The sequence below is a fragment of the Alnus glutinosa genome, chromosome 4 (genome assembly GCF_958979055.1).
Source record: "Alnus glutinosa chromosome 4, dhAlnGlut1.1, whole genome shotgun sequence".
Classification (NCBI taxonomy): Eukaryota; Viridiplantae; Streptophyta; class Magnoliopsida; order Fagales; family Betulaceae; genus Alnus; species Alnus glutinosa.
The window spans coordinates 34,963,923-34,977,627 of NC_084889.1; the positions used below are offsets into that span (position 1 = coordinate 34,963,923).

At 35.3% G+C, this 13,705-nt stretch overlaps 1 protein-coding gene across 9 annotated transcripts; it reads right to left on the minus strand.

Annotated features, from left to right (window-relative positions):
- Positions 1-1,619: 1,619 nt before the first annotated feature.
- LOC133865705 (ubiquitin-like domain-containing protein CIP73) lies at positions 1,620-12,157 on the minus strand. 9 transcript variants are annotated; one of them, XM_062302145.1, is made up of 18 exons: positions 12,036-12,084; positions 11,829-11,877; positions 11,574-11,689; positions 10,467-10,610; positions 9,936-10,053; positions 8,513-8,593; positions 6,374-6,489; positions 6,198-6,269; positions 5,468-5,593; positions 5,258-5,327; positions 4,991-5,142; positions 4,539-4,703; positions 4,376-4,447; positions 4,148-4,277; positions 3,636-4,052; positions 3,125-3,540; positions 2,804-2,881; positions 1,620-1,879 (listed from the first exon to the last, which is right to left on the minus strand). In XM_062302145.1, the coding sequence occupies exons 4-18, from the start codon at positions 10,587-10,589 to the stop codon at positions 1,871-1,873; spliced, it is 2,145 nt and encodes a 714-aa protein (XP_062158129.1). In that variant the 5' UTR covers positions 10,590-10,610; positions 11,574-11,689; positions 11,829-11,877; positions 12,036-12,084; the 3' UTR covers positions 1,620-1,870. The 9 variants fall into 9 exon arrangements, with proteins under 9 accessions (XP_062158129.1, XP_062158134.1, XP_062158133.1 ...); XM_062302150.1 differs by lacking the exon at positions 12,036-12,084 and having other exon boundaries at positions 3,636-4,043; positions 11,829-12,011; XM_062302149.1 differs by lacking the exon at positions 12,036-12,084 and having other exon boundaries at positions 4,991-5,136; positions 11,829-12,007.
- Between the last annotated feature and the right edge of the window lie 1,548 nt (positions 12,158-13,705).

Genomic DNA, 13,705 nt, shown 5'->3' on the forward strand with positions numbered 1-13,705 from the left:
AGATCATTGATCCATTTTGGAAGATATTAATGGTGCATAAATAGGAAAAGATGTGCGACAATCGTGTGAAGCTAGAGTTCTTTGAATTTAGTGTGAAAAGTTTTCAAGTTGATTGACGCAGTCTTGTGGTGATCAATGAAGAATTATTTCTTGTGGGATGTTATATTGTTTTGCTTTTATAAAATTCTCTTGATGTTAATGTTTTTGGTGATTTTTATGTGGAGAAGAATTTTATGTTTAAAAGTGACGAGATCATTGATCCATTTTGGAAGATATTAATGGTGCATAAATAGGAAAAGATGTGCGACAATCGTGTGAAGCTAGAGTTCTTTGAATTTAGTGTGAAAAGTTTTCAAGTTGATTGACGCAGTCTTGTGGTGATCAATGAAGAATTATTTCTTGTGGGATGTTATATTGTTTTGCTTTTGAAGAAAAATGGATTGATTGGGCATCTGAAGGATCAGGGCAAGAATCATCTGAATTCGAGGATGAATTCTCTCAAACCCGATGAGAATGATGCGGGCCAGTTTTATCAGTTTTTTGTTAGACCCATTTTACTTTAAAAAATAAAAATAAAAAATCATATCTTCTGATTCTAACATCAGATTGAGACCAAGTTGGTGGCGTTGGAAAGCTTATTCAGAGGGCTACAATTTTGTATTTCATGAACATTTCATAATTCCAACATTTACTAGGCAAAATTTGTCATTTTGTAATATTTGTACTGCAATTATTTTTATTTCATTTATTATTATTATTATTATTATTATTATATTTTAGGGTTTCGAATTTAAGCTTTATATAAGCCTATTAAGATGGCTTTAGCCTCTAGCTTATATATCTTTATCAGTTTATCAATATGAAATACTCAATGAGTGATTTTCTATTCCTTTTAATTGCCTCGATTCCACGATAGAATCTTGGTTTGAAAATAGTTGTAATTCTATTATTGTTTACTATTACCAACTCACTACGCCACCCTGAATCATTGATCTATAGCTAATTTATGTTCTTCTAACAATACTCTCGATTTCGTTGAGATATATAGATTGTTTATGTGAAGCACGGTGTGCATAAATCTACACCATGTTTTGGTATGGAGAAATTTGGGCTTCATTGGTTATGGGCTAATAAAAGAGGCCTATAGTTATATAGGCCCAAGCCCAAGAGCCGATCAATTGAAGATTGGTCTTGGCATGAAGTTCAATTCACTGAACTACAATAGGCGAGGATGGCCGTACAATCATCCCTCTCCTCCAATGAGAGTGACCACATTCAATATCTTTTCTTTTCTTTTCTTTTTCTCTACATCTATTTTTTGGTTTTCTCAAAATAAGCAAAGCAAATATACTATCATCTGCTTGGGTTTTCTCAAATATGAACCCACTTAAAATACGCTTAACATTTATGTTGCATCAAAACACTTTCGCAAACCAAAAATAAAAAATACGCTTACTTGAATACACGATGGCCCCGGAAAATAAATAAATGGTAGTAAATACAAAGCTAGGCTAGAGAATTTTGATACAAGCATGCACTTCTGAGTGTGATCCCAAATTAAGTTGAGATGGACTCAAACCAAGAAACGAAGGCACTGAAAAGGGTTCATAAAAATGAAATAAAAATCCCAAACAAATAGCTCTATTGGAAATAAAATCCAATTTATAAGTCTTCCAGCACCAACAAATTATACTGTCTAAGAGAAAACAAGTTTTTTTTTTTTTTTTTTTTTTTGTCTGAGAGAGTATCCGGATCCCCTATAACTCCAATAACTATCTACTTCACAACTTCCCGCTCGAGAAGGCAAAAAGAGAAAAGAAAAAAGAACTACGTTGGCTGGTAGCATCACTTAGACACCAGTCTCATGACATCACTCCGTCTGCATCCAGGAAAGCTTAGTGTTATTTGAAGAGTTAAAAGAGATTTAAGCACATTTAGACAATAAAAGGCAGACATGTTATATAGAACTCTTTGGCGTATGCATGCAAAAGTTATAGTCCTCCTCCCTTTCAAAATTATTCGTCCAGAGGAATTGATTTCAAGCAAAACCCAGAAATCGACTCTTTTTAACAGAAGCGGTGCACAGTGCACTTCATTTTTACCATTAAAATATTATTAGTGGGGGTGGTGGTGGTGGTGGTGGTGGTATAGTTTCCACTTATAATTCAATAAATCCTGCTTTGAATAATAAAACTTACGTTATGAAAGATCCACTTTTTTCAGTTAGGGTCAGTTTGGTTTAAAGCGGTTTTGACAAAATATCACTTTCATGAAAACACAATTAAGCGTCGGTAAAATCGCAATTCGGCATTTTAAAGCGCGCATATTTAAAAGCGCACCACTTGCTTATGATTTCAAACCGTCATTTTTTTTTTCAAACGCACTCCCAAACGAGACATTCTCGCAATCTTGTTTGAACATGAACCATGACCTGCAAAATCGCAGGGCCAAACGGACTCTTAGGTTGTTAAGTTAACCGAAGCTTGGTTTTTGAAAAGTCTGTCAACTATTTTCTCAAAACTGCTTTTAACTAGCATTTATAGAAGTCATTGATTCCTGTATTTTCTTAAACAAAATGAAATTTTTAATGTAGAAACTCACTCACAAAATCTTATGATTATCAACTCAGATTATCAAAACCAGAAAATCAGTCTGATGGAATAATTTTGACAACCCGGTTACCACTTAGTATGTCTCCAATAGCAGTTTAAATGCATTATACCATACACTAAACAAATCCATCCAGCTAAGTGAAGAAATACCATACCATATTCAATATGCTTAATAGGTTCAGCAGCAGTACCTTTAGGCGTTTCGAATTTGGAGGGCTTGTTTCACTATCATTTGGTCGACGAGACGTCCCAACATCAGAGTCCTCAGCCTGCAAATATTTCATTATGTTGCTTCTCTTCATACATTTTATAATTTTAGCATTATTATTATTATTACTATAATTATTATTTTTTGTGGTAAATCGGAATTTTGCTTGACGGCAAGACTCACGAATTTATGCTTTATTTGGTTTAATAAAGAGCATTACAGGTTGAAATCACAAGAAACTCCATAGTTTGTTGAAACATGAGAAATAAAAAAAACCATGACCAGGCTCGTGAACCATGCTCACCTGGGTGGAAGAATCTCGAGGCATTGTATTCTCAGAAGCGTTTGCTGCTTCTGTATGTCTAGCATCTGGCTCTGCACCAGCTTGTGGCGATATTAAGGGTATGATCTGATGTAGCAAATTAGACAAAAATATTCCTTCATCGCTTGCTCTCGGTTCAGCTTCTGGTGCATTCACAAAACCACCAGATGCCCCTACATGATCAGAGACCGCACCTCTACCTGTTCCCTCTGAACTGGCTTCTTCAACATGAATTTCACCATCAGGAAAGAGGGTCCTTAAGAACTGCATAACACTACTTGGTAGATGTCCATCAGACTCCTGGCTGTTTTGGGTCCGATCAGCTGAGACAATGTTGATATTTCCACTGCGTGCATTGGATGGCTCCTGTTGTCTTAAATAGGGAGTTGGAAACGATCCTGCAAGATATGCCACCAAAATAGAATTCCAACACTACAAACTCAAATTTTCCAGGAAATGTTTAATCTATTGAATAGTAGAATGTTCAGATTACCATCTCTAGCAGGACCATCTAGGTTATGCTGTTGTACTGCAGAATCAGTCTGCTGCTCAGTTTGGAGGCCAGCAGAATGGCGCTCACCAGATGCTTGAGATCCCTGTTCACCACTCACAAGTCCAGAAGCCACATGTTGAAATCTTCCAAGAACTGGATAGTATAAACCTATCAAATTACCAGCTGAATCTGAAGGTAGGCGACTGAAGGGACCAGGTACTGCTGCAATCATGGTCCTAGTCGGTACCACCTGTACTCCTGACTCTCCACCAAAAGATGGACCCTCTGAGACCCTTGAAGCTGATGTAATAATAGGATTTTCACCACCAGAATTTGTTGTTGAGTTTCTGTGCCCAAAGGGCTGCTGAGTATCACTATGTTCCTCACGATTAACATTTGGTGTAGTTGCTGAAGAACCTTTCGGTAAAACGAATACCTATCTATTAGGGACATAATTTTCTTCAAACAGAACATGGATTTTAAATAGCCAAGTCTTAAATATTACACGGTACCTCTTCTTATTTGTATATCAATACGCCTCGGAACAAATCCAGTACCAAGTCCATTAACCAAGCTGGGGCCAGGTTGCACACCTCCCATGGGGATGGCACCTAAGCTTGTTCCCGGTTGAAAAGGAAAAGGCTGGACATGTAAGGTTCAATCAGCAGATATAGAACTGTTTTCAACCGTAAACAGATTCTTTTTTAATAAGTAAACCAATAATAAGGTGAGAACATTGCCTGAACCATGATTGGATTAGGACCAGATGGGGATATGAAAACTGCAGGTCCAGCATTAACCACGGCTTCTGACTGCATTAGAAATTGATCATAGCAACACATAAAGCGCAGGTGACGGCATAATTGAGAAGACGCCACAAACCAGAAACACGAATAATCCTACCGGTGATTGACCCAGCCGCAATGTCATAGTTGTACGACCAAGTTCAAGTAGAAGTGCACCTAGATTATGAATAAGAAACCCAGCTCTACGGACACTAGACTGAGTGCTTAACCGCATTGAGGGATCAGTCACATTCACTTGATCCTCCAGTTGTCTAGCTAGTTGCTGCCAACATATAAAATATTATTGGTTTATCAGAAGAATTCCAAACAGTGAGAAGATCATAAACACTCTACATGTCAAGAAATACAGATTCTTGGACAAAGAAAAGAAAATAAAATAAAAGATTCATCAACCCTCGAGCAATTGAATGTTGAAATATGAGTAGATATTAATAGAGAAAACAAACTCCTAACAGGTATAGCCGCGGGCAAAAATTTCAAAAATCATGTAACACCAAGATATTCATTTTCAAGAATATATAAAGATGATAAAGTGTCTCGAGAACTCACAAGTATGCATTCTCCTGCATGTTCAATGAGCATTTGCCTGGTCGATAGCATGACTTCTGCCAAGGATGCAGGCGTTGGAAACCCTTCTTGTACTGTCGCTGTAGGCAGTGTGGCAGCCGCCTGAGCACTGTTTCCCCCACCTCTCCCTGCCAGTAAAATGTGTCACCACTGTCTCAAAGAACCAGCTTTGCAGGAGGAACAGATATGGAAAAACATTATAAACATTGTAATATGAAAATAATGATGACAAATGGAAAATTAACTGACCAATGGCATCAAATTCACGCCTCATTAGACTTAAATATTGGGATAGAGTAGTCAAAGAATCTTGAATTACCTACAAAAACCAACAATATTACTCCAATACTTCCCATTCAACCATAACAGGCTTCCACGAAGTTCATTTAATATATATATATACAGTAAATCAGGGGAAAAATAAATATAATTAAAGCAAACAAGGGATTTCAAACTTACAGGAGGCTGCAGAGGTCCCAAAGAAACTGCTGATGGAAGTCCGTAAGTATTGTGAAATCTATCAAGCGGACCCCTCACGCCAGTTTGTTCAGATTGAAGCTGGGTAGGATTTTGTGCACCGTGTTCCTTTAGCATCCACCCATCACCCCAAAGAGAGTTAAAAAAAATCATTTTTCCTGATTTTGTCTTTTCTTTTATTACTTTTCTAAATTTTTTGCATTTTTGTTTTTTTCTGAATTTTTTGTCTTTTTTCTATATGTTTTTATCAGGAGTAATTTTGTCATGTTTATGCAAAAAGGAGTTATTGCAACCCCATGGTAGTTTGAGTCGATGTACTTTCCCCTTAAATATGTAGATCAATTAAATAACGTGTATATCTGTGCGTATATGCAGATGAAGAAGTAGGCCACAAATGACTCACTCTACATTTTTCTTAGACCTTGAAGGTAGTGGCATACATCTCCTTATTCAAGCCATCTATCATAGTTATCTAATTCTTCATTTTATGGATACAAAAAATGCATAGCTTCTGAAGGCATGTACTTTAGAAATTTAAAATTTTATTTGAATATGCTTTTACTTATTTCTTATGTGTAATAGTGGTAGACTCTCTGGGAGAGAGAACACAAATGTATTTTATATCCAGCCTATGGAAACATATATAATATTTCGTACCGAGTCCAAAAAACAAGCTAAGTCATTAATTCCCAGAAGTAGACAGTAGTTTTACCCTGACATCAGTCCCGTCACCACCACTTACAACGTTTGTAATTCCAAAAGAACCCATAACGGCAGAGACGATCTGCTCAGAAATCAAGATAAGAGAGGAGAAACCATTACCGTGAGATACAGTTCCACCAATAATACCATAAAAGTTCTTCAATACTTCTGTAGTTATAGACTCACCCGATTGATTTCTGGAGGAACACTATCCCCCTGAACAGCACTGAAAGCTTCAATAACAAGACCAGGGGCTACCTGATTACTTTGACCACGGCTTGTACTTAAAGCAGGATCAGTTCCTTCAAACAATAGAATTCAGCAGTAAATTTTACTAATTCTAAGTGAATCTATTTTTGAGAAACCAACAACATGCACATCAATATTATTAAGAAATGAGTAGAAAAGAAAAAAAAAAAAAAAAAAAAAAAAAAAAAAAAAAAAAAAAAAGAGGTCAGGAGACAACTGATGAAATAAACATTTGAGAATGTCAGAATATCCTCAGCAAAAGATGGCACGAATCTCTTAGTCAACAAAATCATGAAGTTTAGAGAATCCTGGGAGTCATTTATTAACCAAATTGCTGGTTCTCCAATAAATAACCAAGTGATTAAATGTGTATGGGTAGGATTGTTAATATCTAGAGAAGCACATTTCCAAATAATTCGTTAGAAAACATGCCAAAGTGACATAACACACGTTTCTCTAAGAAGAGAAAAATGAAAAAAATACATATACCCCTTTCAAACTAACACTCAATTTGCAATGTCCAATCCGAACTAAAGATTGCATTAGTGTGCCCCCAAACTACCAAAAATTTGCAATGTCCCCCAAATGACAAAAATACTCTTAATAAAAAATTCAAAAAAAAGAAAGTGGTGACAAACCAACGGCAACTGCTATGAGTCTTCACCAAACCCAATACAATGGCCATGGGTCTTTGCAAGACCCACAACATTTTCTTTTCTTTTCTTTTTTTGAATTTCTAGGAATATTTTTGTCTTGTTGAAAAAAATAAATTAAGGGCATGTTTTCTTTTTGCAGGACAAAAGGGGTATATTGCAAATTTTTGATAGTTTGGGGAGACATTGATGCAATCTTTAGTTGGTGTGGGGAGGGAACATTGCAAATTGAGTGTTAGTTTGAGAGGGGTATGTGCGAAGAGAAGTTGCTTTAAGAACAAGAATCAGGCCATTGATTTGGGCCTAAAAGTGCTTATAGCTGGTAGGAGAGAGTCTTTAATTGAGGCAAAAATTAGTATCTATTGATGTGATCACATACAATTAACTAGGCATGCCTTTATCCTCCAGATACATCATAATGAGTCACAAACTAAGAATTTAGTAATCAAACCCATCTCTTTTGATTTACTTAAAAAACCCATCTCATTTTTCTTGTTCTTTTTTTAACTTATCAAAAAAATAAAGAAAAAAAAGAAAAGAAAAAAGAGAGAGATGGGTTTGTTCAGTAAATCAAACTGCATTTGTAGAGCATGCTTACAACATTGGCTATTAACTTCTCGAATACATCTACTCCATGGAGATGTTCAAAGCAATTAGGTCATGTAATTTGGACCCAAGACCATAAAATTTGATGGTGAAACCCAATGGGTTGGCTCAAGTGGTAAGGGCATTGGTCTTTATAGTAGTCCCATGAAGTCTAATGTTCAAATCCCCTTGAGTACAAACAATTATTTAGGGCCAGCCCACCGGCTTTGCTGGAGTATTACCCTATCCGTGTGGAGGGGGCACTTTCACGGGGTCCAAGGTTTACCTAACAATGGTGGGTACACGAAATTGCCCTGTATTGGAGGGGTTCCTCGTCATTAAAAAAAAAAATATGATGGTGGCACCATCTTAAGGATATTGGAAAATAACTGGCAGGGAAGAAAGGTGTTCAATGAAAAAGAAAACAAAAAAACTACTCTCAAAGATAGACTCTCTTACTTAGCTGATTGTTCGTTCCTGTATTGGCATGTGAGCTTCTTGCCATTACTGAAGGATAGCAATTGCAAAGGTAATAACACACTTTTCTCTCAGAACTTAATACAACTAAATTTAAGATTTCATTGGTAGATATAAATATACCCATAAAGGCATCATGCATAACTTATCTTTAGTAGAATATTTTTTATGGATCTATTTAGTAGAATATTTTATGTGAGTTGCTCATCAGGAGGAGCCACTAACAGAAATACATCACATTTAAAGGCATTTCTACTTACAAAACAAAGAAGCTCTATCTTATAAAGCATATAAAAAATAAAGGTACTATAATATCTAAATTATGTAATAAGTTTTATTATGGCATTAAAGCACAATATACCTGGATGATTGGATAAACCCTCAGATGATGGCATAATAGGTTGCCGAACAACCAGATGCAAGGTATGACCATCTTCAACATCTAACTTGCGTCAAGGTAAGAAATTCATTTCAAATGCTGAAAATGAAAAGATAGCAAGAACAGTAAAAATCCATATTTTTTAGATCCTAGTAGAATTGTATGGCTGTGTTTGGCAGCATCCAAATTTCCTCTTTTATAGACTTTCTCAATCTTTCGAACTTTATATTGTAATTTTGAGCAGAACCCTTCATATACACCCAGCAAAAACAAGGTTTATATCATGTAATGCAGACTCGCCGAGAGGGAAGGCAGTATTAAATATGTCTTGCACGATAGGTTATAGGTGTTAAAAATAATCAACTTGGAAGGTTAAGGCTAACAATTAATTCACTCAATCTATTTAGCTGAACCATTTGCTACTGGTATACAACACCTCTCAGAAAGAACAATGTTACCTGGAACATGAACCATGCAAGATGGTATTTAGGGTATACATAGATTTCTGAATTAGCAATTGGAATGCCAGACCTACTCTTTAATTTAATAGAACCTAATACTAAAACATTCATCTTCAAACTGAACAAATTTTCTATCCATGTTGAAAGTAGGTTTAGGATTAACTAACCATGTAGGACACAATATATATGTTGTTATCATCTTGATTATTTTGAATGTCACACCCTGTCCACAAAACCCTTATTGTTTTGGGATACAAATCTATTATTTAGAATTCATTAAATTCTCAAAGCCTCGAGAGTAAATAAGAGAAAACAGGAGTAAATTTTTAGAGCAACAAAGTTTTTTTAGAATGGAAGAGTACCCTATTAAGGATCACACGATCTAATGCACGTATCACTTTTCAAGAGAAATCAAGAACTGCCAAGTTTATAAGTTTACTAGCCCTGAGTCATTAATACATTGCTTCCCGCTTTGGTTGACATAAAAAATTTAATTGAACTTTTCTTGAAACTTACCCACCTGAAAAGCAGGACAGCTACAACAGGAGTTCAAGTAACTTTATCAATCTTTTTCTGACTTCTACATGACCCTACTCCCTGTTCTATATTGTAATATAGAGACACTCAGTTACATGTCCCCACACCTGCACAAGCACACACACACATGAGCAAGGTGGTGCCTCTGTTGTGACCTGGGGTCTGGTGGAACCTCCTTCGTAAGAGGGAGGTTTACTTAGCTCATCAGGAGATTGAACCAGCAAGGAGACGGTGATAAACAAGCCATGTAAAGTTCATTGAACCATACATATGATAAATACCAAACCCTTTATCTAAAATAAGCAAGAAATTGAAAGAGCTTCTTAAGGTACAAAGAAAATGACGCTAGATCTTAGAGCCAAAAACACTTTCTGCAAGCCGAAGAGCCATAAAAGAAAAAAGGATACGGTAGGCAGAGAGGAGTTGATCGTCCTTTAGAACCTTTCCTCGGCATATTAGGCGTTGTTGCTCCGATAACACACCAGTGACAGAAGCAATCTGCTCTTTTAAAGCAGGAACTGGCACCTGCAGGATATTAAAAAATAAAGCAACTCCCAAATTCCATGTGACAAACTCTCATGTACAATAACCTGCCAATCTATCATGCTGAAGAAGCTTTGAAAAATGAAATTAAAAACGTGAATACATACATGTTACTTTTCGAGGTTTTCTCACAAATTAAGACACATTAATTGTAGAAAGCCACCTCAAACACTGAAGCATAACTATGTCAATATGCTAAAAGTGCATTTTAGCACTCCTAATGCAATTAAAGATGGACTGCACCCAAAGAAGCTTAGCGTTACTGAATTGCTAGCTAATAACGGAACTTTTAAGCAACAAATGCATTCACAATATATACTTCAAAGTAAATCACCCACAAAATACATAAGGCCGGGACTTGTAATAATGTAACAAAAAAGCACTACAGAGATCACCTGTTTATCAACCCTCAGGGTATATGTTTGAGAATCCAATGTTTTTATTTTAATCTCAATGGTAGCTTCAGAACCTCCAGCCTCATCAGCCCTAGGAAGTGAGTCCACACCATTACTTCCCATTCTCCTCGGATTACTTTGCACCTGAAAGAGAAAAAGAGTATAGAACAAAAGTTATAATGTCCTTTTTCCCTTTTTTCTTTTTTGGGAGTGGTACGGAAGATAATCAAGCAACCAATTCCATTGAAGTTGTGAGATGTTATGATTAACAGCAAGGAAATGAAGACATATAAATGAGTCTTTTGATATCTCTGGATACTTTCGAAATAAGGAGTAATCACAACACCATCCACGCATGCATAGGCCCTAGCTTCAAATAATCGTGAGTTTAAGAAGCATCAGTTTCAGCACAACTGAAAAACATTATCGAGATCTATTAGATGAAATCAAAATATCATACAGGGTTCAAATTGAAACCACAATAATGTCATTGTAATTCCCAAACCAAAGGCACCAATAATCTACAAGAAGGAATCAGAAGCCCAATAGCAGTAAGCACTCAACGATCTTGCTTTTGGTTGCAGAAAAACAGTTTCCATTCATTTTCGGTTGCAGAAAATAAACGCCTCTTTTGGGTTCAGAACCCCCTCTTCTCAAATGAAACTTTCTGAACCCCATTCACAATCTTTCACAGCTGCTTCTTGCAAGACCCCATTCACGGTATTCACCATCATTTTCAGTCTAAAAATCATCTAACCTAAAGAAACCCAACACTACTGGCGCAAAAAAAAAAACCCAATGCACAATCTTTCACAGCTGCTTCTTGCAAGCAATCAAAACCCTACAAAAGTACACATTTTTACACAAACAGATATGCAAACACACCCACACGAATTTGACTTTAGAAGCATTTCCTATGCACGGAAGATTACATATCAACAACGCAGACAAAATAATTCATCAAAAAAAAAAAAAAATCATCTTGAAACAGCACCCGTGATCTAATCCATTATTACAGCTTGCCCGCCTATCAAATCAGCTCAGAAACCCTACCCTCAGTTATCAACAAACTTCCAGTAACAAAGATTTAAAATTTTCAATACCCACCTCCAATCTCAATCAAACAAAACACAAGCCCACGAACCAAGACTTCGAATGCAAAGGCATTAGGAAACCAAATTCACAATCTTTTGAGCTTTAACTTCCAATTGAGCAATAAAAACCTAGTCAAAATACAGCACTTTTACACACAGTTGATTGCAGAAGCAACTTCTTTACATGAACTGAGATTATATGTACCAATAACCCATCAGGAAAGAGAGATAGAGAGAAGAAAGAGAGTAAGCATAAGAAATTGTGTACCAAGTATCTTAGGGCTTTCAAAATCAAAAGTGAACAACAAAGGCTCAAGCTTTTCAATTCCCGACCCACCAAAGAAAAAAGAGCATAGACATCAAAAAGCAAACCCAATTATGATCAGAATCCCTATAAAATCTCAGACTATATGATCAAAGAACTACAAAAATAATAAAATAAAATAAAATAAAAACAGATGATGCTAATAGTTACCCGAGAAGCTCGACGAGTGCTTTACGAGGATGTGATTGTATATAGCTGCGACTTTGGGTTTTTCACTGCTATTACTTGTTTAAATCTATTTATTTACTCGTTTCTATACAGACAGGTCAGAAGAGACATGAGTGAAGCCGTGGAGTTCAATTTTTTATTTTTTTCTTTTTTTCTTTTCTTTTTTTGTTAAACTTTGTCTTGCATGGTTTTGGAAGGTTGGTTATGGATTTTCATGCGGTTGGATTTTTCATGCGAATTAGGCCAAAATAGTAAAGATTGCATGAAGTTTTGCCTGTCTTCGGTCGAAAAACCAATGGTAAAGATAGATTGCAAGATTGAGAGTGAATTTTAGTTATTTTTTTATTGGAGGGAATTTTTTTCTCTTATTTTTGCATGTAAAGATCTTCAATTTTTTTTTCTTTTTCGCTAATTAAGTGTCATGACATGATTAAAGAATAAGAAGAAGAAGAAGAAGAAAAAAAAAAAAAAGAATCCGGGACTAAATTATCGAACTTTTAATATTTCATTTTATTTTATTTGTTTTCTCTATAATTTGTATTGAGTGGATTTAAGGGTCTATTTGACATTGATATAATTGTGGTTGCTTGAGAATTAATTTATTGTTTAAAACATAGTGGTTGCTTGCTTGGTGCTTTGAGTCCTTTGAGTAATAATGTGGTTCACCAAAAATGGCAAGAAGTAATTGTGTATAGGTGTTTCTACTCTATACTATATTCTAATTGCTTTTGCTTATTCTTTTACTAATAATATACTTTTTCCTTTGTTTTTTTTGTGTTCCAATTTGAGAAATGCAAATTTGCAATGCATGTACGAGAATAATTAACACCCCTTCTTTTTTTGGCTTTTTGCCCTAAATACAGAGAACATGGCCATTTTTGGCTCATTTCCCATTTATTGTTCTTAACTTTAACATTGTATTTTCGTTTAAGTATGCTGTTGGGAAGCCCACATCTTCTTGTACTTTATTTCCATGTAATCATTTTCCCGTTTGATTAAAAATAATAATAATAATAAAATTAAAAAAAAAAAAAGAAAGAAAAAGAATGTCTCCTTAGATGTGGATCTGCCTAGGGGTGAAAATGCAAGCTATTAATAAACGCCTACTAACGGCTAACTGCTAACTGTTTTTTGTAGGCAATAGGAAAATCGATAACTTACTGCTAACCGCTAACCGCCTACCCATATATATACAAAATACTTTGTTACATATGGGGTTTTAAATGACACCATACATTCGACAAAAAAAATAATCTAAAATAAGCCTAAAAAATATGTGCAATGAAGGCCTAATACCCTAAAATATGCCCAAAATACCTAAATTTAAAAATGGTTATGCGGTGTGGTTATAGTTTTAAATAATCGCTAATCGTATAAGGCATAACAGTTGCAGTTATTAAGATAAAATAACTGCATTTTCACCCCTAGATCCACCGGTGAGGGTATCAAGAAAAGGAAAACAAAAAACAAATTGATGAGACTACATGTATAGGTTCTTCTCGTTATCTAAAAAATAATTAACACGAAATTACTTCACTTACTCTTATTTATAAAAAAAAAAAAAAAAAAAAAAAAAAAAAAAAAAAAACTATTAAATTACATTTTTTTTAAAGAAAAGTATTGAACTCTTCACACTCTCATTATATTTATAA

Bases quoted from the DNA above. Each gene is read 5' to 3' on its own strand.
- LOC133865705 (XM_062302147.1), bottom strand. From the start codon at position 10,589: ATGGGAAGTAATGGTGTGGACTCACTTCCTAGGGCTGATGAGGCTGGA. The intron at 5,594-6,197 runs GTAAAACTACTG...TGGATGCTAAAG, and splicing joins GTGACGGGACTGATGTCAGG to GAACACGGTGCACAAAATCC. The intron at 4,448-4,538 runs GTAGGATTATTC...TTTCTAATGCAG, and splicing joins TGCGGCTGGGTCAATCACCG to TCAGAAGCCGTGGTTAATGC.